The sequence below is a fragment of the Pelophylax lessonae genome (genome assembly GCF_965119305.1).
Source record: "Pelophylax lessonae genome assembly, chromosome: 3".
Classification (NCBI taxonomy): Eukaryota; Metazoa; Chordata; class Amphibia; order Anura; family Ranidae; genus Pelophylax; species Pelophylax lessonae.
This window is the reverse complement of record NC_138770.1, coordinates 265,362,223-265,383,462: the sequence shown is the minus strand read 5'-3', so window position 1 is coordinate 265,383,462 and position 21,240 is coordinate 265,362,223. Positions and strand designations below refer to the sequence as shown.

Here is a 21,240-nt window from a genome sequence, read left to right as displayed (position 1 = left end):
CGGACCAATAGCTGTAAAAACCATGAGGTGTTTGCTCACAATGGAGATAATAAAATTTGGAGATGAACCAATAAAACGAAAAGATATATTGGCTATCACATAAAAAGAAAGCTCTGAAAAAAATAAATACATATTTATGTAAATTTTCACAGGCTTGTACAAGATTTTTGATTATTGTATGCACTGTGTATATTCAGAACTCCAGTTGTCCTTTTGTTTAAATGAAATTCACCAGCACTGTACCCACATAGACTCACCACTGCCATTCCTTTCTGGGTTCCACAATGTACTTTATAATTCAATAAATCCAGGCTTTTATGAACACGCCCTGGCGTTGCTTCATCATGCTTGACTGGATGTACAACCGTGGCCAAAAGTTTTGAGAATGACACAAATATTAATTTTCACAAAGTCTGCTAAGTTTTTATGATGGCGATCAGCTTATACTCAAGAATGGTATAAAGAGTGATCAGATGAATTGCAATTAATTGCAAAGTCTCTCTTTGCCATGAAAATGAACTTAATCCCATAAAAAAATTTCCACTGCATTTGTGAAGAAAGCTTCAGGGCGCCCAAGAAAGTCCAGCAAGCGCCAGGAGTGTCTCCTACAGTTGATTCAGCTGCGGGATCAGGGCACCACCAGTGCAGAGCTTGTTTAGGAATGGCATCAGGCAGGTGTGATTGCGTCTGCACACACAGAGAGGCAAAGACTTTTGGAGGATGGTTTGGTGTCAAGAAGCTCAGCAAAGAAGCCACTTCTCTCCAGGAAAAACATCAGGGACAGACTGATATTCTGTGAAAGGTACAGGGATTGGACTGCTGAGGACTGGGGTAAAGTCATTTTCACTGATAAATCCCTCTTTCTGATTGTTTGGGGCCTCCCGCAAAAAACCTTGTCTGGGGAGGAAAAGGTGAACCCCACAAATTCTGTAAAAAGAAACCCCACAAATTCTGACAAACTCCAAACATTGATTATGCAAGAATGGGCTTGCCATCAGTCAGGATGTGGCCCAGAAGTTGACTGACAGCATGCCAGGGCGAATTGCAGAGGTCTTAAAAAAGAAGGGTCAACACTGCAAATATTGACTGCATAAACCTAATGTATTTGTCAATAAAGCCTTTGACACTCATAAAATGCTTGTAATTATACTTCAGTTTACCATAGTAACATCTGACAAAAAGATCTAAAAACACTAAAACAGCAGACTTTGTGAAAATTAGTATTTGAGTAATTCTCAAAACTTTTGGCCACGGCTGTATATGAGGATGATGCAGAAAGCATCAGCCATTTCCCTATGTGTGTGTTTCTCTCTGCATTATCAAGGACTGCTAACCACCACCACCACCTACGTTTAATGTAACTGTCCATAAGACAGCTGGAAAATAGTAGGGATGCAACTTTTTTGGACCCGATACCGATACCGATATGTGGCATTGTGAAATCGCCGATACCGGACCCGATCCGGAGCTACACACAAAGCAAGTGGCTGCAGTAGAGAGCAAAGCCGCTGCTTCATGTGTACGGCTCCTCCATTCACAGGCGGAGTGCATCTGATATCACTCTGCCTGAGAGCCGGACCTATACAGGAAGTGGCGACTCCCATCCCATACTACTACTGCACCAAGTAAGGGATGGCTGAGCCGTTACTCAGCAAAAACCGGATCGGCCAGTGGATCGGTCAGTGTTACCGATCCCCCGATCCATCTAAAATGGCCATATCAGCACCGATATCCAATCAGAATATCCGATCCGTGCATCCCTAGAAAATAGGTATGTATACTAATTTTTATTTTTTATTTTTTTACAATACACATGGCTGGGAGGGTTAAAGGGTAGGTTTTGTGAGGGCATGGGGGTAGAAATCCCAGAGCTGCAACAAACATAAGCAGACAATCTCTGGCATACTGCCCATGTGTGCATGTGCAGCGGGAAGTCATCAGGGGTCCATCTGCAAGAACCCCAAAGAGGCAGCCAGCTGTTCAATGATGTAAGAGAAGATGACAGCATGGGAACGGGCATGTGGCAGCAAAGCAACCGGTTGCACTTGAAATAGATGTTTGATGGCTATTTGAGTATATTTATTTTTGGTCAAGTAAGGGGGGGGGATAGAAAATGTAAATGGGGAAGTGAAGTTCTTTAGTCTTTGGCGCAGGCATCTGAAGCACTGTCCCCTCATCAACTGCTCAACCCTCAAGTATATAATTACATTGTGGTGATACACGTAAATGACTCTTCTCAGGGCTGCTTGTGCACCACTAATCATAAATGCTACCTGTGATACTCTTTGAAAAGAAGCTTCAGTTCAATTCAGTATAGATAATCAAAATGATTAGGATGGACATAAACCATGTCAATGTGCAGTGCTCATGCAGCAAATTGCTTTTAATGAGGACATTTGTACTGAGCTCAATGGTCATAAATCCCTGTCATTATTAAACAATATCTCGATTTCATTAACCCTTCACTTCAAAGATCAGGCATTTCCAGTTTAAGCAGCTTTCAGTCCCAGTTCTACTAAACAGCATTAGACTATACTTTGGAACAGGATCTGTTCATTTAGATGATTGCAGACAATTTATGACCCTTCACCGCTGTGTAAGGAAAAATAGAGGCATTGCGTATGAGTTACACAAATTTGCAGCAACAGCACTTACTCCTAGCCAAATTTCCCCTTCTTCTGCACACAGATTAATTTCATTCTGGTCTCCGCTGCCAGGATTCAAATTAGAAAATGAAGATGGGTGGCTTCATACAGAGACATTTGTGGTTTGCATTCATTTGTATAACACAATAATCTCTAATTGCCCACAATTGTACCTATTATATATTAGTCTGCATAGGCTCATGTCTGTTGCTGGGCATAACTGGCAGAAAACATTTACTGAACAGATGGGAATATTTTTTTAGACATAGAAATCCTGAATTGAGGACTTTTAATCTATACTTACATAGGGAATTGTGAAACAATGTCATTATAGGGTCCATTCACACCAGTCGGGTGCTTTGCATTTAACGCATAGACATTAGCGCAAATCATGTTACATCTTAACATGTGATTTATTTGCTTAAATAGACTGCTCAGCACACCACAACAGACCAAAAATCAGACTTGCTGCATTTTTGTTACTGCAGCACCCCAAAAGACTTAGTGAATTACCAGACATTGTGATGTGTTTTAATGCAGGTATGCTTTGCTGGTGTGTTGGGGTGCCATTTACAACTACAGCACAGCAGTGTGAATGGGCCTATTAGCTGTTCTCTTTTAAACAGCCTGATTGTATTACAATTTGGTTTCTTTAACAGGATAGGTAATCGGAAAAATCATTAGATAGGAAGTAATAATGTAACTTGCAGGTTCAAGATGGCAAAAACACGTGTGCAATATGGGAGCTACACAGATATGGACCCTTCATAACAATATCTGTGTGGCTCAAGGGTAACATGGCTGCATAGCATAGTTTCTATAAAGCTCTATAACAACAGAGAGGCTAGCTGAGAATCATTACTTCAGTAAAACAGTTCAGAACTGTTGCTGCTTGCAATTATCCTCATAGATAGCATGCCTTTCAGTGAAGTCCGAGGTAGCTCTGGTAACACAGACAAACAGCTGGAGAGATCCAAGGGTCAAATATGAAGGTCCATCCCACTGGATCTGAAGTTCTCTGGTAGCAATCAGGGTGAAGCTTCCCACAATACCTGGTCTTCCAGTGAAGCTGCGTGTGGTCTGGCTGCTCACAAGCTGGTCTTGAAAGTGGAGGGCCTCTCACTTAGCTTCAGATCACTCGCCAAGCTACCTCATCAAAAATGGTTTCTCTGAGCACCTGAGAAATTGAGGAACGTATATTTCCCAGGTGTGTCCAGAACCCTGGGAGTTATGGGAAATGGAGTTAAAGTGGTCTGTGCTGCATTTGAGCATGGTGATTAAGTGAGCCGCTATCTTTATTATTCTGGTGCGAGTGAAGATTTGCTGAAGAAGAGCTCTGTGTGCATGCGCAAATATGCTGCAGGGCTCTGCTGGGACCCAAAAAATCCTGAGACACATCTGCACATGTACAAAATCTGGGGGGAAGGGGTTGCCAATGTTAGCACAAAACTCTGTAATGTTTTAAAAAAAAAAAAAAAAAACTTATATCCAAATATGAGAGGGGGAAGAGAAGAAGGCAGGAGAAAATACAGTATGTTTCAATTTAGGGTAAAGGTCTGCTTTAATGAATAAGGTGCAGCTGTGTTAACTTTAAATACTCATCCATGGGCAGGGGAGACTTTAAAAGATGGGATTTTTGCTTGCACATTGGATTCAATGAAGGGAACACAGATTTCCTATATTCACTTAACCAAGGTAACATTCTCTCCTACTTCAGTAAATGAACACCATTGCCTTTAAAAGTATTCACACCAGTTCTCTCATTTTACTAAATAGCAAATTCTTCAGTAAAATTATGTAAAACATTTTTAAGAATTGTTCTTAAAAATGAAATGTTTTTTGCAAAAGTATTTGAAGTCTCATTCTACAAAATGCTCTATGAAGAAGAAGATTAGATAAAAGCCAGAGAGAAGCGGAGCTTGCAAAGTTTAATAGCTGGATCTGGACTGAAGGGGGCTATCCACATCAAGAGAATAAGTGGTGCAAATTGCAAAGAAATGTTTCAACCTGCTAAAATTGAAGATAGGAAGGACAAAGTTCATCTTATAGCAGGATGATGATCACAAGCACAAGGCCAAAATAATTATGGGACAGCTCAAGGACATAAAAAGATAAATATTCTACAATGGAACTTGCAATACCCTGATCATGACTCAACTGCTTATATGTGAATCTATTTTAACCACTTAAGCCCCGGAGGATTTTCCTGCTAAAAGACCAGGGGGTATTTTGCGATTCGGCACTGCGCGACTTTAACGGACAATTGCACGGTCATGCGATGCTGTACCTAAACGAATTTGGCGTCCTTTTTTTCCCACAAACAGAGCTTTCTTTTGGTGGTATTTGATCACCTGTGCGATTTTTTGATCACGCGCTATAAACAAAAAAAGAGCGACAATTTTGCAAAAATAGCAATATTTTTCACATTTTTTTATATGAAATTCCCCAAAAAAAAATGTAAAAATCAAAATTTTTTAACATTTTTGGCCAATTTGTTTTATCCTACCTATGTTTGGTAAAAAAAATCGCAAAAAGCGTATTTTGATTGGTTTGCGCAAAAGTTATCGCATTTACTAACAAAGGGAAAGATTTTTGTCATTTTTGTTGTTTTTTTTTTTAACGCGTAATGGCGGCGATCTGCGATTTTTTTTGCGGTACTGCGACATTGCGGCGGACAGATCGGACCCTTGACTGACATTTTTGACACTTTTGGGGTTACCAGTGACATTTCTACAGTAATCAGTGCTATACATATGCACTGTTACTGTAAAAATACACTGGCAGTGAAGGGGTTAACTTTATTTGGGAGGGAGGGGCTGTGTGTGTCCCTAGGGGCGTGATTCTTACTGTGATTGGCTGTGGCTCTAGCTGTAAGGACACTGATCAACGGATCTACATACTAGATCCGAGTAATCAGTGTCTTTACAGCGAGGAGAATGACAGGTGGCTTGTTTACACAAGCTGCCTGACATTCTCCCTCTCCCCCGCCGATCGCCGAGTGGCCGGCGGACATCGGGTCCGCTGGTCACACGCGCGGGGGGGTGCGTGACCGCGCGGGAGCGGGAGCGCGCCTCCGCGGGCGCGCGCTCGCTCCCCAGACCCTCCCAGGCTAGTGACGTTAATTAACGTCACTCTGCCTGGTAGGGGCTGACCGCCGCAGTAAATCTACTTGCGGCGGTCGGCAAGCAGTTAAAATTATGCAGCAACAACAATCTGGAGCATACCTGCTCAAAATCTTGAGTCCCCATTCCATGTGTCACACATATGTGCGTTTGTTGTGGCAAAGAAGCTCAAAGATCAAATTTTGACCCTGAGCCAGGCGCGTTTTTACATGCACCTTTTGCCATGTGACAATCGCGGCAAAATCATACTGCATTTGGGGTGCCATTTAGAATGAATGATACCCAAACATGCATCGTGTGTTTTGCTGTGATTTGAAATTGCAGGTGGAATTTGCCCTATTTATTTTCACAAGAGGGCTTCAAGATCTTTGGAGATAAACTATTTTTAAAAACCTTTTGCTGTTTGTTTCTCAAGATTTTTCAACTTTCACATATAATTTAAAAAAAAGTGGTTTTAGTGTTTTGAAATAAAAATACTTTAGAGAAAAAAGTTTTATATTGGGATTTGTTATTCAGTAAAACGAGAGAACCAGTAAGGATCTGAATACTTTGGTGAGTGTATTCTTTTGTTTAAATTATCTGAATAAGTTTAAATGGTGACATCTATAGACTCTATATAAAGGTCTTGTACCCACAAATTTAAATGTTTACAAACCAATAACTTTCCTCTTGTTATTAAATGTTTCACTTCTCTGTATTTAACAATACTAGGAGTCCGGATTCCTTCCCTTTAAATCTTTGGTGTCATTTGTGCAGGTGTGTGCTATGCTGAATTTGGGGTTCGTGTTCCCAAAACAACGGGTTCTGCCTACACATACAGTTATGTCACTGTTGGTGAATTTGTGGCTTTCTTCATTGGATGGAATCTAATCTTGGAGTATCTGATTGGTACAGCAGCTGGAGCCAGCGCACTCAGTAGTATGTTTGACTCCCTCGCCAATCACACTATCAGCCATTGGATGATTGAAAGCGTGGGGACTTTAAATGGATTAGGTAATTATCTTCTGAAGTTTTTTTTGTATTATAAATGTATTTTAAAGTGCTCCAGTGCCTGGACTATACACGATAAAGTATTTATATAATCTGAACAAGCAATAAGTCATTTTGTTTTTCGTTTTGGATACAGTGTGGAAGGATTAGGTCCATTTCAAACAGACAGCCTAAATTCCATTTTAGCAGGGGGTCCTAGACTGATCCCTTGCTGAGTCATATGTGATATCCATATCTTCTTTGTTTTTTCTTCATTTTATGATGGAGTAAAAACAGATCACTATGGATGTGCTGAATGTAAATAAATGTGCATCCTTTTACCTATATCCTCCAACATCTGGTCAGGTTAACGTACAGTGAAAGGACCTGGATGCAAACTTATTGTGTTTGGTTCGATAATTCTGAACAGACCTTGATGTATGCAAATCAAAAACAGACTGAGGAATGTCCACATCAAAGGGGACTTAGAATCTGTCAAGATTGATTGCGTTCGGCTGTCTGCTAGATACATTTACATCTTCTTTGTGTTCCTCTAAATATATTTGTCTTCTCTTATTGTCAAGGTTAGCACTGTCAATAAGACGTAAAGTGATGGGAAATCCAAAATTTGTCCGTAAAACAAGAAGTAAGGTTAAATCTTCCAATGACTAAATATGTTGCACTGAAAAACAGTCTAATAGGGGAATTCCTCTCACTATATAAATATATCCTCACACTTCCTGTTGAGTGTCTGTGACAGGACGTTAGCGGAGATCTCTCCACTGAGACACTAACTAAATAGACTGAAAAAAATAGACTGACAGGTTTGACAGACATACAAGAGAAACAGATGGTATGGATTGCACGCACAACCAGAAATACAATGTAGTTGGATAATAAAAATTAGGACAATACTTGGTCAACTTGAACACATAAAAGATAAGCACAAATGTAGAGCTCTAAACTGGATCTGGGTAATAATACAGGAGTAGAAAGGGAGAAGGGAAGGAAGGAACAGGAAGATGGGAAAAGTTTTGACAGGGAGATCCAAACCATCAAGCGACCACAGTAAAGGGGTATAAAAACTGTTGGGTTATTTAGTTACAAGGAAAATACCTTAGTACAACCCCAAAGAGAAGAACAAAAAAAAAAAAATAGGACAGTGTATACTAATTAGAACAGATGTTGTCCAGCCAACACCTGAAAATATATTAAGGAGTGGAACAGTATCACTCCCAACCACACCAAACAGAAAGAATCCCTATAAGCCTATAATATAGTCCTTTGCCAACTGGTTTTCCATATTCATAATGTCATTAAAGCATTTCTAAAGACATAGTTCTATTTAAATTAACATAATAAACATGTTATACTTTCCTGCTCTGTGCAATGGTATTACACAGAGCAGCCCAAACCTCTTCTTTTGGGGTTCCCCTTCCCTGGCAGACGTGCAAGCTTCATCCCGAGCTGGGTTGTGTGTGTCTACAGTCCTGTCCTCTATTCCTTCCTCATAGCATTGAATGGACAGCAGCAGGAGCCAATGGCTCGTACTGCTGCCTCAGTCCCTGTGAATAGGGGGAGAGAGAAGAGAAGAGATGCAGCCAGGCACAGATAGATTGAGGACTTGGGTAGGTATTAGGGATGTGGGGGAGCAGAGCAAATTGTAAAACATTTTTCACCTAAATGTAGGGAATACAATAAGGTAAAAAAAAAAAAACATTTTAAAACCACGTTAAAAATAGTAACCCATGCGGCCAGCGATGGAGTTTTAGTGGATCTCCACATTCTGGAAATGGTTGTTTGGGTTATGACAAGGCAAGATTAGAGAATGCCAGCTTTAATATTTTTGTTCAAACCAGGTAGCAAGGACAATGAAGCAATCTCAGGAGACATCCTCACTTAGATTACATACTTAGATTACGTAGATTTAACCAAAACGTGGGCATCAAATACCTTCTGCCAAAACTATCTTACTTTGTTACCGACGGGTCTTTTAACCCAAATTCTACATTTTCCCTTTTGTCTATAAACATATTATTTAAATACTTCAAGGTTTATAATCTGGACACAGGTGCACTTTAACTCTTGTGTGTATGCCATACTGTATCAAACTGCCATTATAATATATGGTTTGGAACTGATCTTAAATGTTTGTTTAGTAGCTTAAGTCTGTACCATTTGTTTCCTGTGCACGATGTCACTTCAACATTATATATGATGTTTTCACAGTAAAAATTCATATTTTAGGATAATGTGCCTTATTATAGCTACTGCTTCCCCTTTTTCACTCTGTTGGTATAACTGGTAGCATAAGTTTAATGTAATGTTTTTGAACATACCTGCCATCATTTCAACTGTGTCATCTGTCAGTTAGATGAATGCAATAAAAGCACATGAGAAGCTGACAGAAGGGCTGGCAATTCTTATGTGACATGCAGTCTGTGTTTATAAATGTGCACGCTCTAGTACAGAAGATGATGCATGAGCTGCAGAGAAGCACAGCCTACCAACTATCTGCAGGCCTGAATCACCAAAGTGTATTACTCACTCTTATGACTCATAATCAGACACTTGCTGCTGGCATACCCATCCTTCTTAATGTAATCAGATGGCGGTGACTTGTTTCATAATGAGTTTTTTCTTATATTTCTATGTAAAACAAAGGTCTACATACTTTATACTGCTATTCATATGCCCCCTTATTTTCCTAGGAAAAGGAGAAGAATCCTATCCAGACCTCCTTGCTTTGGTCATCGCAGTCATTGTGACAATAATTGTGGCCTTGGGAGTAAAGAATTCAGTTGGCTTTAATAATGTGTTGAATGTGATTAACTTGGCCGTGTGGGTGTTTATCATGATTGCTGGCCTTTTCTTCGTCAGTGGAAAAAACTGGTCGGAAGGAAATTTTCTACCATATGGATGGTCAGGGGTATGAGATTTTAACTAATTTTGCTGATATCTTGTTCTGAAAATGGTATGTGTGTGTATATATATATATATATATATATATATATATATATATATATATATATATATATATATAATATATATATATATATATATATATATATATATATAAAAATGAAATTCTGGATTCCATAATGTGAAAAGTAATTAGTAATTTGCAACATGAAGAACTGGCAATATGCGGTATAACAGTGAAAGATGTTTAAAAAATGTCTGCATGTTTAGAGGCCGAACTAGCACCTTTAGAGAAACCGGAGCCAGAAACCATAAAAGCCCCACCTTTCCCCCGACCAGGGCCCTTCCCACTGATCCTAGGGGCCCTTTACTACCATTGTGGGACCCTTTATTATGGTCCCACAGCAGGCCAACTTCCTGCCGTCTTGGTGTCCCCCCACGGTGGCGGAATGCCAGAGCCCAACCTTTGCAACCCTGGTAGTTCCACCATTGGTTTTAGGACCCCTGTACAGAGCTTCCCCTTGATTCATAAACTAAGGCGTAGTAAACTCAGTTTAACATGCCCCAGCTATGACTAAAAAAAAAAAACAGTTAGTGATCCATACTCTATTCATTAAGACAAGGAAGGGGCCGGTAAATTAGACATTTACCAACTCCTTCCCTGCTTTTCATCCTGACAGGTCCCCCCACAGCAGCTGGTGGGAGGGGGAAACCCAGCAGTGCTGCAGGGGGACAAGGGGGGCCAAGGAAGGACACAGGAGCCCTGGACAGCAGGACAGCGATCGGGAGGCAGCGAGAGCGGCATGTGGAGGAATTGATGCGTTCCATTAACCTCCTGCAGCCGCTAAATGTCTGCAAGAGGAAGTGGAAGGGAAGTGGGTGTTCAGTGGCTATATAAAGGGATTGGTTCTTCTACATGCTGCCGCCCTCCTATCTAAGCATACAGGAGAGCGCATGGGTCCCCTGGAGCATGGGGCTGGGTCATTTAAAATTGGTCATTTTCTGAGCTTTATCAATTTAGGTTTTTTTGTCCATTGGCTTTGTAGAATCAAGATGTGTAATTGTGTTTTACAAATAATAAAGAAAATCCACACACTTTAAAAAATATATACAAAGCGCAGAAATTACCCAATTTTTATCTTGCAAACGTTTTATCAATGTCTACTATTGTTGCTTAAACATGCTTAAACACTGTCAGCCATAAATCAATTCACATATAAAGAAAGACATGCATAATAAAGAGAGGCACACAAAGAAAGAGATGTGATGATATATTGTTAGGATAAAGATTGAAGACATTTTATGACATTAACCAAGATGATGTAAACATTAAGGGCGTATGTGCACATTGTTTGATTTCTACTTTCTCTGTCATTTATGAATGTTAAAACCATAGAGAAAAAACAGATGTTTATATTGAGTTCATTGATTTTTACCAAGGCATATTAGCACAGGCCAATAGTGATCTTAAAGTGTCTTTAAACCATCATCATTAAAAACTATCAATAAATGTGTTACATGCTGTTCATACTCACTGAGTCACTATGAGATTCATTTTCTGCATTCTGCAAAAAACCTGGTTGATCCTGCTGCTCCCTATCTCCCCCTTTTGTCCATGTCCCCACTGCAGTTGGGGATTTTAAAGAGCAGTGTTGCCAGCTGGCGCACATGCTCAGTTTTTTTTTTTTTACTATAAATTTTTATTTGTTTATAATGAACATCGTTACAAAAATTCAGTAACATACATTATAACTGGTCTTAGTGGTAGAAATAACACATATAGTAAGAACCGTTTACAACAAAGAATAGGTTAACAAATGTTTATATAATTCTCGATAACCAAATCCTGTCTAGCACTATTGGGTTCAAGCTGTAAGCAGAGGTTGATCATCAAACTAACTAAATTTACAAGTAACAGAGAATGTAGTGTTAGGTAATGAATCACACCTGAAACTCAGAGGCTCTAGGGTGAAATAGCCAAGCTTGCCACTTTTTGTTTTTTTAAAGGGGATGATAGATTAGTTCTTATAGGCTAACATCATTTCATATTGTGCTTGGATATTTCCTCTAGCAATGATATTTGATAGATTAGGTGAGTCATTAGATTTCCACACATGCTCAGTTTTTAGTGTGTTTCTTTGCTGAGCATTTCCTCCTTGTTTACATCTGAGCAGCCCATGTGACTATAGAGTCACACATGTGGGTGTATACTTTCTGGCAAATAAGAAAACACCTCCCTTTTCCTCCTCCATGCCCACTAAACAGCAAAACACAATGGGGGCAGGATATTACATCTTGGTTGATGGAGGCTTCACCTCCTTGTTATTCTATGACACAGACTGGTGGGGTGTGACAGCCTGTGACTGGCAGAAATCCGCCCACAGCCATGTTATTGACAAAAAAAATAGTAAAGATTTAATTTGAAATATATATTTGTATGACCATTTAAGACAGGTTATTGATAATCAATATTTATTTTTACAATTAATATTTAATTTTTTTGTAAAAATAGCCCTAAGGCTGTTATTTTTATTTTGAACATGTGACCTGGAGCTGAGGACTAGAAGCTCCTCCTGTCACTGTTTCCCTGCAGACAGGCTGGGAAGGAGCTGAGTCATGTGACATCTATATATTGATTAGGAAGAAAGGTATTTCAATTTTTTTAATTGAAAAAAATGACTGTACCATCATCCACATACAGAAAGAGAAAAGATAATGTAAATTAAACATATGTGTATAGTTTCACTTAAAGCAAGAAAAACGGAAAAAATAAAAGTGTCTCTAAAACAAAAAAGTATTTTTCAATATGTTTGATATCAAGCATCATTGGGACTTGATTTACTAAAGGCTAACAGACTGTTCACTTTGCAAGTTTTCCCTCAGCTTTGTGACTGAGATGAAGCTCTACTGTCTTCCATCATTTAATTATGTGCAAGCCAAAATGTTTTTTTTTTTTGTTTTTTTTTTTAATTTTTCTTGCGCATAGTTGGGCATTATATGCAAAGTGAATTTTCAGCACCTTCACTAAGTTAAAGGAAAATTCCCTGGCAAAGTAAAAAACTTTTTTCCAACGTGAACAGCCTATTCGCATTTAGTATATACAGTAAACCCCATTGTAAACTGTTTTCTTAGGCAAATCACTTTTTGTGACTCTGTTGCATGGTATCTTCCCTAAGGATCATGCCAACAGCATTTCCTGTTGCAGACTGACAACACTACACTGCTGCCTAAGAACTAGCAGCAACTATGTCAGCCCACCATGTCTGCTCCTTTATTTAGCCGTTGGCCTGCCTATCAGATCTATCAGATAGGCAGCCCAACAGCTAACTGAAGAATGATGCATGTCTACAACAGGAAGTGATGTTACTGGTGGGCTCTGCAGGTAAGAAACTTTGCAACAGATTTACAAAAAAATATTTGTGTAATAAAGGTGTTAACATGATGTCAAACATATATAGACAGAAAATATCTCACAATGTGGCAGATTGTAGAATAATTGTTCCATGTATGGAACACAAACAGTCGTATCAAGAGATCGACACTGCTAGTAATTAAGGGGGTTTATTTTTTTCTGACTATGTATTCATCGCTGATGTGATAACCTTGAGATCTGCATTACTGACTCAAACACAGTAATGGGTAGAACAGGTAACCTATAGTATAATGAATGAAAATGTTAGCTGAATGGAGAATGCTGTTTTTTTGTCTTTAGGCTGAGGTTCACACTTGTGCAATCACAGACATCGCATGTGATTCGCACTGCATTGCTGTGCAGATCACATGTGATGTCTGTGCGATATGGCATAGTGCAGGACCATTTTTTTGGTCCGTATTAGAATTGGATCGCATAGGTGTTCACCCCTATGCAGTCTGATTCCTGCACCATTTGACAGTTCGCACTGCAATCTGAGAACCGATCTGGGGGTGTCATTACCTTTCCATTTGACACCCCCCCCAGCGATTCAGGTGCAATGCGGGAACCGGGACTGAATCGTCACACCAGTGTGAACCGGGACTTTGTTTTCAAAAGTTTCTGCTTTTAGGTGCTGTTTCACATAAGATGCATTGCCATGAATATTGCTTCAATTTTATAGGAAAAATGCGTGGACCTAGAAAAACCCATTGTTTTTTGGTAGGACTGGTTCAAGTTGATGCAATACTGTTGATTTACTAAATCAGGCTGTTCACTTAGCAGAATGAAAAGAAAAGGGAACGAATGGCCCCCTTTTATTCATGGGGTAGTGGCAGGTGAGGATAGTTTAGGAAAAGAATAGGCAGAGTGTTAGTCGTTAGGCAGTTTAAAGCCTGTCAGTTTTAAGTTAAGCTGATTGGCCATAAGTTAGTTAGCTTACTCTAGTTTCTAGGTAGAATAAGCCCCTGACCTGTCTGAGCCGGTTTCTCCCGCCTATGAAGAGTTCAATTTGATTGGCTGAAGGGGTTCAAGAGGACCCATTTAAGGATCCCCTCACAGAGGAGACGTCACTCCGTCGGTCAAGCAGCGAAGAAAGAAGACAGCCCAGCGGTTCCAGCGGTTCCAGAGTCCATCGTCGGCGGGAGCAGTGGTCCACTGTCGGTAGTCCAGCAGGCGGTCGGGGAGGAAGAATTCAGCGGCAGCTTTCCTGTGAAGAGGAGAAGAGACGAAGAAGAGGAGTTAGGCGCCCCCGCTTACCTCAGCCGAAGATGAGCCTCCTCAGAAGACTGATCGAGCGGGCGGGAGAAGATGGCGGTGAAGACTGGCTCCGGCGGTGTTTCGAGTTGCCGCTCGTCGCGGCATCCGAAGTGGCGGAAGTTGAAGATCGCGCAGGACCGGTGCAGACGGTGGCCGCCGGAAGAGACGTCGGAAGAGGATCCGGTGACGCGGCGGGCGCGGAAGGAAGAGCGTCATCGTCGGTGACGTCGGGCGTGGACGACGTCACGGAGAGGGGTGTGCGCAGGCGCGCCACACCCGGAAGAACCGGCCAAGGAATCGGGCCGGCGAAGAGGCGGCGCACCCCGCGCCAACGGTTCTCCCCTCCGGCGGGCGTCCGGCGCGCCGGGAGGGGAGGTGAAGACTCGCCGAGGAGAAGACCAACGGGAAGACCTGCTCCAGGACCCGGAGCGAGGGCCCGGTCGGAGGCGGCGGGATCGTGCGGCGGGACCAGGAATCCGGAGGGGATCGCGCCGGCGAGATCAGGTGAGGGGATCTTCATAGACACAATGCCAGCACCCACATTCCTCGCTAGGCCCCCAGGGATTTTGCCTACCACACAAGCCAGACGTTCAGAGTCTGGGCCATCTGGGATACAGCAGCCCGGGCCTCCAGCCCCTACTAGGGCCCCTAGGCCCCCCGGGACACAGCAGCAGGGGTCGCCAGCATCTGCCTCGAGCAGTGGCCCCCTGGGAACACAGTCCACACCGGATATGAGCACTGGGGGTGCTGTCGCTCAGGACGGTACCCCCCTGCCAGCCTTTGCTGGCTTACTTCAAAATTTTTTAAATGATTTTAGGTCTATGATTGAGAACAGTCCGGTTGCTGGGTCCTGCAGGACTGGTACACCGGCCACTGATACGGCAGTATCTGCCAACCCAGTTGGAGATTTGGGGTTATCACAGCATGCCCCTTCACCTAGGGATGTCTGGGTTCCTCATGTGGGCAATGTGGAGGTTGAACCTCATAGGCCCCAGAGCTTGCACTCTGAGATGTCTGCTTCCTATCTCCTGGCTCAATCACAAAATTTACCTGAGACTTCCCTTAGGGAAACTCTCACCTGTGAAATGTCCCCGCTAGGTTTCCACCTATCCGAATCGGTTAAGGAGAGAATATGGCAGGGACATTTTATTGATATGTTGTCACTGTTGCCTTCGGCTAGGGATTTTGTTACTAAAGGGGATAGGAAGGATGATGAGGAACGAAGGCGCCCTGTTTCCAAATCTTTCAATAACTGGTTGCAGGGTTTCTTTATTTTTTCATCAGTAATGTGTGAGAAATTCCCTACCAAAAGTGTGGGGCTTTTCCAGCACGCGGATATCATATTAGAAGCTTACAAGAATTTTGGTGGAACATCATGGTTCCAGTATGACGTGGCTTTTCGCCAAAAACTGGCGGTGCAGCCTGCCATGAAATGGGGAACTAAGGATGTCAGCCTTTGGCTGGACCTTTTTCTTCCCCAGAGGTCTATTTTTTCCAGACAGCCCTTTCCGAGTCAACAGTCCCAAGCAGCCTCCCCGGGTTTTCAATTTAGAAAAGGAGTGTGCTTCAACTTCAACGAATCCGTCTGTAAGTGGCCGGGTTCGTGCAAGTATCGGCACGAATGCGCCTTTTGCTCTGGGGCCCACCCCATTGCAAAATGCTTCAAGAAGCAAGGGGGTCAGGCACCGGGTTTTGGACACAAGGGCGGTAACCCCAGTGAACCTCACCGCCATGCTCCCGTGGCTCCAGCGCTACCCAGACAGGGTGAGAGCCACCCTACTAATTGAGGGCTTTCGGGATGGTTTCCCTCTTCCCAAGTTTTACGGTAAGGGTTGTAGGTTGGTAGATAACCTTAGATCCATGGCGGGTTTGGAATCGGTTGTGGCCGATAAGGTAAGTAAAGAAATAGAATTAGGTAGATTCGCTGGCCCTTTCTCTGTCCCACCCTTTGAGGATTTTAGGATCTCCCCTTTGGGCATTGTCCAAAAGAAGGAGCCTAATTCTTACAGGCTTATTCATCATTTGTCGTTTCCTTTCGGGGATTCCTTAAATGATGAAATAAGCGAGGATTTAGCTACGGTCCAATACTCTTCGTTTGACGATGCCTTGGTTAAATTAAGGGGTCTGGGCAAAGGGGTTTTGATGGCCAAGGCGGACATCAAATCGGCGTTTCGTCTGCTGCCGGTCCACCCGGACGCCTTTAATTCCCTGGGGTTTTTCTTTTCGGGTAATTTTTATTTCGACAGATGTCTCCCCATGGGATGTTCATTGTCATGTTTTTATTTTGAGTGTTTTGCCACCTTTTTGGAATGGGCAGTGTCGCTCCTTTGCGATTCGACTGACATCGTCCATTATTTAGACGATTTTTTGTTCTTGGGAAGGGCAGGGTCTACAGACTGCTCGCGCTTGCTGAATGGTTTTGTTCAGTTGTGCGAGCTGTTTGGGATCCCGTTGGCACATGAGAAGACGGCTTTTCCGTCTACTTGCATTCAATTTTTAGGCATCACAATCGACTCCGAAGAAATGGAATTTAGGCTCCCGCTAGACAAAGTGTCTAAATTGAAGTTTTGCCTGCTAACTTTGATCCGGAGACGTAAGGTTCGCCTTAAGGAGATGCAGTCCTTGCTTGGTTTGCTGGCTTTTGCTTCCAGGGTTATTCCCCTGGGTAAGCTATTTTCCAGGAAGCTGTATGCAACGATTGCGGGTCTGAAGTCGCCAAATTCTCACGTGAGGTTAACTCAGGAGGTCAGGGAGGATATGCTGGTGTGGTTCCAGTTTTTATCGGATTTCAATGGCAAAAGTCTTTGGCAGGAAGAATTCGTTCTTGACAAGGATTTTTGTCTCTTCACCGGCTCAGCGGGTTCGGTAGGCTTTGCCGCCATCTGGCGCACACATTGGTGTGCTGATCGCTGGTGCCAGAAATGGGTTCAATTGGGTTATACACGCAACAGTGTTCTTCTCGAGCTCTTTCCCATTGTGGTGGCCCTGGAGATTTGGGGCCATCATTTTCGGAACAGAAGATTAATGGTTCGGACTGATAACAGGGGGGTGATGTTCGCTATCAATTGTTTGTCTTCAAAATCCCCTCCTGTTATAGCCTTATTGCGGTATTTAGTAGCTAAATGCTTATCGTTTAATATTTGGATTAAGGCGACTTTTGTCCCCGGCAAAGATAATGGTTTGGCGGATGCTTTGTCTCGCTTACAGATGGAGCGATTTTTTACGCTGTTTCCGGAAGCGGACGAACAGAGCTGTCATTACCCGAGCCTCCTATGGCACATAGTCTAGACTTGGTAGCAAAGAATGTTTTGCGTTCTTTGGCTCCGGCGACCATGGCGGGATACCAATCAGCATGGTCATTATGACTGTCGCATCTTCAGTCATTGGGTGCATCCCCCGATAGTTTTTTGGAAAATTTGGTGTTATCTTTTTTAAATTCTTTATTCCATAGGGAATATGCTTGGTCTCACGTAACCAAAATTCTGGCAGGAGTGTCCTTTTTCGTTAAGCTAAAAAATTTCCCTTCATGCTCTTCCTTTTTTACAGTGCGGCAGGCACTGAAGGGTTACCGTAAAGCGAAATTCTTGCCCGATTCTAGGAAGCCCATTACTGTCCCACTTTTAGAGAGATTGTGTGCGGTTACGTCGATCGTTTGTTTTTCCTATTACGAGTCGGTCCTTTTTCAGGCGGCTTTTTCGTTGATGTTTTTTGCAGCACTAAGGATATCGGAGCTGGTGCCGACGAGTAGGACGCTTAGCTCTGGTCTTTTTCTCTCGGATGCGGTTTTATCTGACGTGTCATGCTGCATTTTAATACGCTTCTCTAAGACGGATCAATTGGGTGTTGGGAAGCGCGTTATTTTGCACAGGTTTCTCAATTCTTCAATATGTCCGGTACGTCTATTGCAAAAATTTTTGACAATCAGATCGGCCGGTTCGGCTTTTTTGTTTAATCATCGGGATGGTAGGCCATTGACTGGCTATCAATTCAATGCTGTTTTTAAAAAATGTCTCGTTCAATTGGGTTTGGAAGAGGAAAGGTTAACTTCTCATTCATTTCGTATTGGTGCTGCTACCGAAGCGGCAAGATTGGGTCTCGGTGATCAAGTTGTTAAAAAGTTGGGCAGGTGGAAGTCGGATGTTTTTCAAACTTACATTCGCCCTGACACTGTTTGTTAAAAAATTTTTTCAGGTCAATGTCTGGACGTGTGGATCATCGGACATTCTTTCGTGCACTGGGCTCGTGCACGAGCCAGAAGACGTCCTTATGGCGAAAACATCGGTCTGGATCCCAATTACTTTAGGGTTCAGTGGTTTAGCAAGCGAGGTATGCTGTGGTTGGAATTTCGTCCGGAAATTTTTAGACTACTGCAGTTTCTCCCCCCTCCGGATGTCTTGGTTGTACACCTTGGGGGGAATGATGTAGGCAGAGCAAGAACGTTAGACTTGATTTTTGCTATCCGGGATGACTTACAATTACTAAAGTCAACATTCCCTTTTTTGACCATTGTTTTTTCGGAGATTATACCTAGACACGCTTGGTTCAAGCACTGTTATTTGAAACCGCTTGAAAAAATCCGTAAGCGCGTAAACAGGGCTTTGGAGAAGCTGCTGCGCGTCGTTGGTATTTTATCTTTTAGGCATATAGAGCTGGAGGGAGGTACTAGTGGATTGTATAGGTTTGATGACACCCATCTATCAGACATTGGCCTAGATACTTTTAATGCCAATCTGGGCACTTGCGTGGAAGAGGCCGCGTGGTGGGGGTGTGCCAGGCGGGTGTGAGCCGCCTGCCTTTTGGATGTGTCAATTTATTTAGTTGAGTTATGACAACCTGGGTCGTTGGGACCGGGTTTGTTCTATACTGCTGTTATTTAAAGTTTAAAAGATTTATCGATCTTTAATGTGTAAAATAATAAACGGCCGCGGCCTCTTTCATTCCAAATTTAAGTCTGAAGGTGTCTTTTTTAATAGTTATAAGTAAACTTAAGAAAATCCTGCCTACTACCCCATGAAAAGAAAAGGGAACGAATGGCCCCCTTTTATTCATGGGGTAGTGGCAGGTGAGGATAGTTTAGGAAAAGAATAGGCAGAGTGTTAGTCGTTAGGCAGTTTAAAGCCTGTCAGTTTTAAGTTAAGCTGATTGGCCATAAGTTAGTTAGCTTACTCTAGTTTCTAGGTAGAATAAGCCCCTGACCTGTCTGAGCCGGTTTCTCCCGCCTATGAAGAGTTCAATTTGATTGGCTGAAGGGGTTCAAGAGGACCCATTTAAGGATCCCCTCACAGAGGAGACGTCACTCCGTCGGTCAAGCAGCGAAGAAAGAAGACAGCCCAGCGGTTCCCCTCCCACCCCCCCCTTTTTGTTTGTCGCGGTCAGTTTGTTATTTTAGGGTCACCTTCGGTCACGTCGAAGGGGGACGTTTGTTGTATTTTAAGTTGGATGTGTCAATTTATTTAGTTGAGTTATGACAACCTGGGTCGTTGGGACCGGGTTTGTTCTATACTGCTGTTATTTAAAGTTTAAAAGATTTATCGATCTTTAATGTGTAAAATAATAAACGGCCGCGGCCTCTTTCATTCCAAATTTAAGTCTGAAGGTGTCTTTTTTAATAGTTATAAGTAAACTTAAGAAAATCCTGCCTACTACCCCATAAATGTTCCGTTTGAGTGAATAATAGAGTATAAGAAGAAGCTGTGCTCTCTTTAATTACTCAATCATGTGTGCCAGAATTAAAATAAAAAACAGGAATTCTTCTGAGCCAATTATTGTTCACTTTTTAACTAAATTGTGAACTTCATAGTTGTGAATTGCAAAGAGCCCTGGTGCCCAACATGCAGTCTTCCTGTGGCCCACAGCTGATTATGGTGCAGTGCAGCTCTTCAGTGCAGCTCTGGAGCACTGGGTACTCCAAATACAAGAGGGTGCAGATTCGCATGGTGTATCTTTGGAAAAGGTCATTTATTTTCATGATTTTGGAAGAGGAGTGGTATCACAACTGGAGTATGTCACCATCCATATGGATTATTATAAGGATGCACTTAATGGACTCACATATAATACACATTGATTGTTAAAAATTTTCTTTGTTCAGTTATTGCTTGCGTGCCTAAATTGTTTTAGTTTATATACTTGTGTGTATATTAGTTACCTGCGTACATATGAAAATGTTTGGTACACTGCAAGATGGAATTCGTTTTTTGAACACAGCATATATAGGTTTAATAATATGTTTAAAAATCTATGATGTGTAGCATGTATTTGGAAAATAAATATACAGTTTATACACATGGACCAATAGAAGTATTTATTAAAGTGGCAGTAAGCCAGGCGGGGCCGGCATGTGAAGCGGAGGGGACGTGCATCACTGGAGCTCCGATCCTGACACTATCTTTCAGCCCTTTCTAGCCTTCGTTTCTCTCCTTGGAGACCACCACCCGCTTCCCTGACTCCCTGGGGATCTAGCCAGCTGCTCACCTCTGCCAGAATGGGTCCTCTGAAAACTCGCTCTTCTCACCTGGGACCTAGTGCTCTGCGCTCCTCTCCCTCGGCAGCCATCTTCTCCACGAGGCACCAGGCTGCAGTCATTTGTGCCAGCACGCAAACTTCTGATGTGCCAGCGGCGGCCAATTCTCCCCCTTGGTGCAGAGATGCTGGTGGCTATCATTGCCTGCAAAGAAGCCCTGACATCAAGGATAGACTTCCTAGTGATGGATGTCAGCTTTATCCGCCAGGATCAGGACATATTCAGGTCCCGGGTCTCTGAGATAGAGGACAGGGTCTCCACTGTGGAAGATGTGGTCCGTTTGGATTCCAGAGACCTACAGGCCCTACGGGACTGGGCAGTAGATACTGAAAATCGATTAAGGAGAAATAATATCCGCATACTGAGCTTCCCTGAGAGGGCTGACAGTGC

At 42.5% G+C, this 21,240-nt stretch overlaps 1 protein-coding gene across 1 annotated transcript in view; it reads left to right on the top strand.

The window, feature by feature from the left end:
• Positions 1–21,240, top strand: part of SLC7A14 (solute carrier family 7 member 14) — a 107,823-nt gene that overhangs the window by 66,167 nt on the left and 20,416 nt on the right. Inside the window, exons 3-4 of the mRNA XM_082251952.1 lie at positions 6,524–6,760; positions 9,448–9,665. Of these exons, the coding sequence (XP_082108078.1) occupies positions 6,524–6,760; positions 9,448–9,665 (455 nt within the window). The remainder of the gene's footprint in view (positions 1–6,523; positions 6,761–9,447; positions 9,666–21,240) is intronic.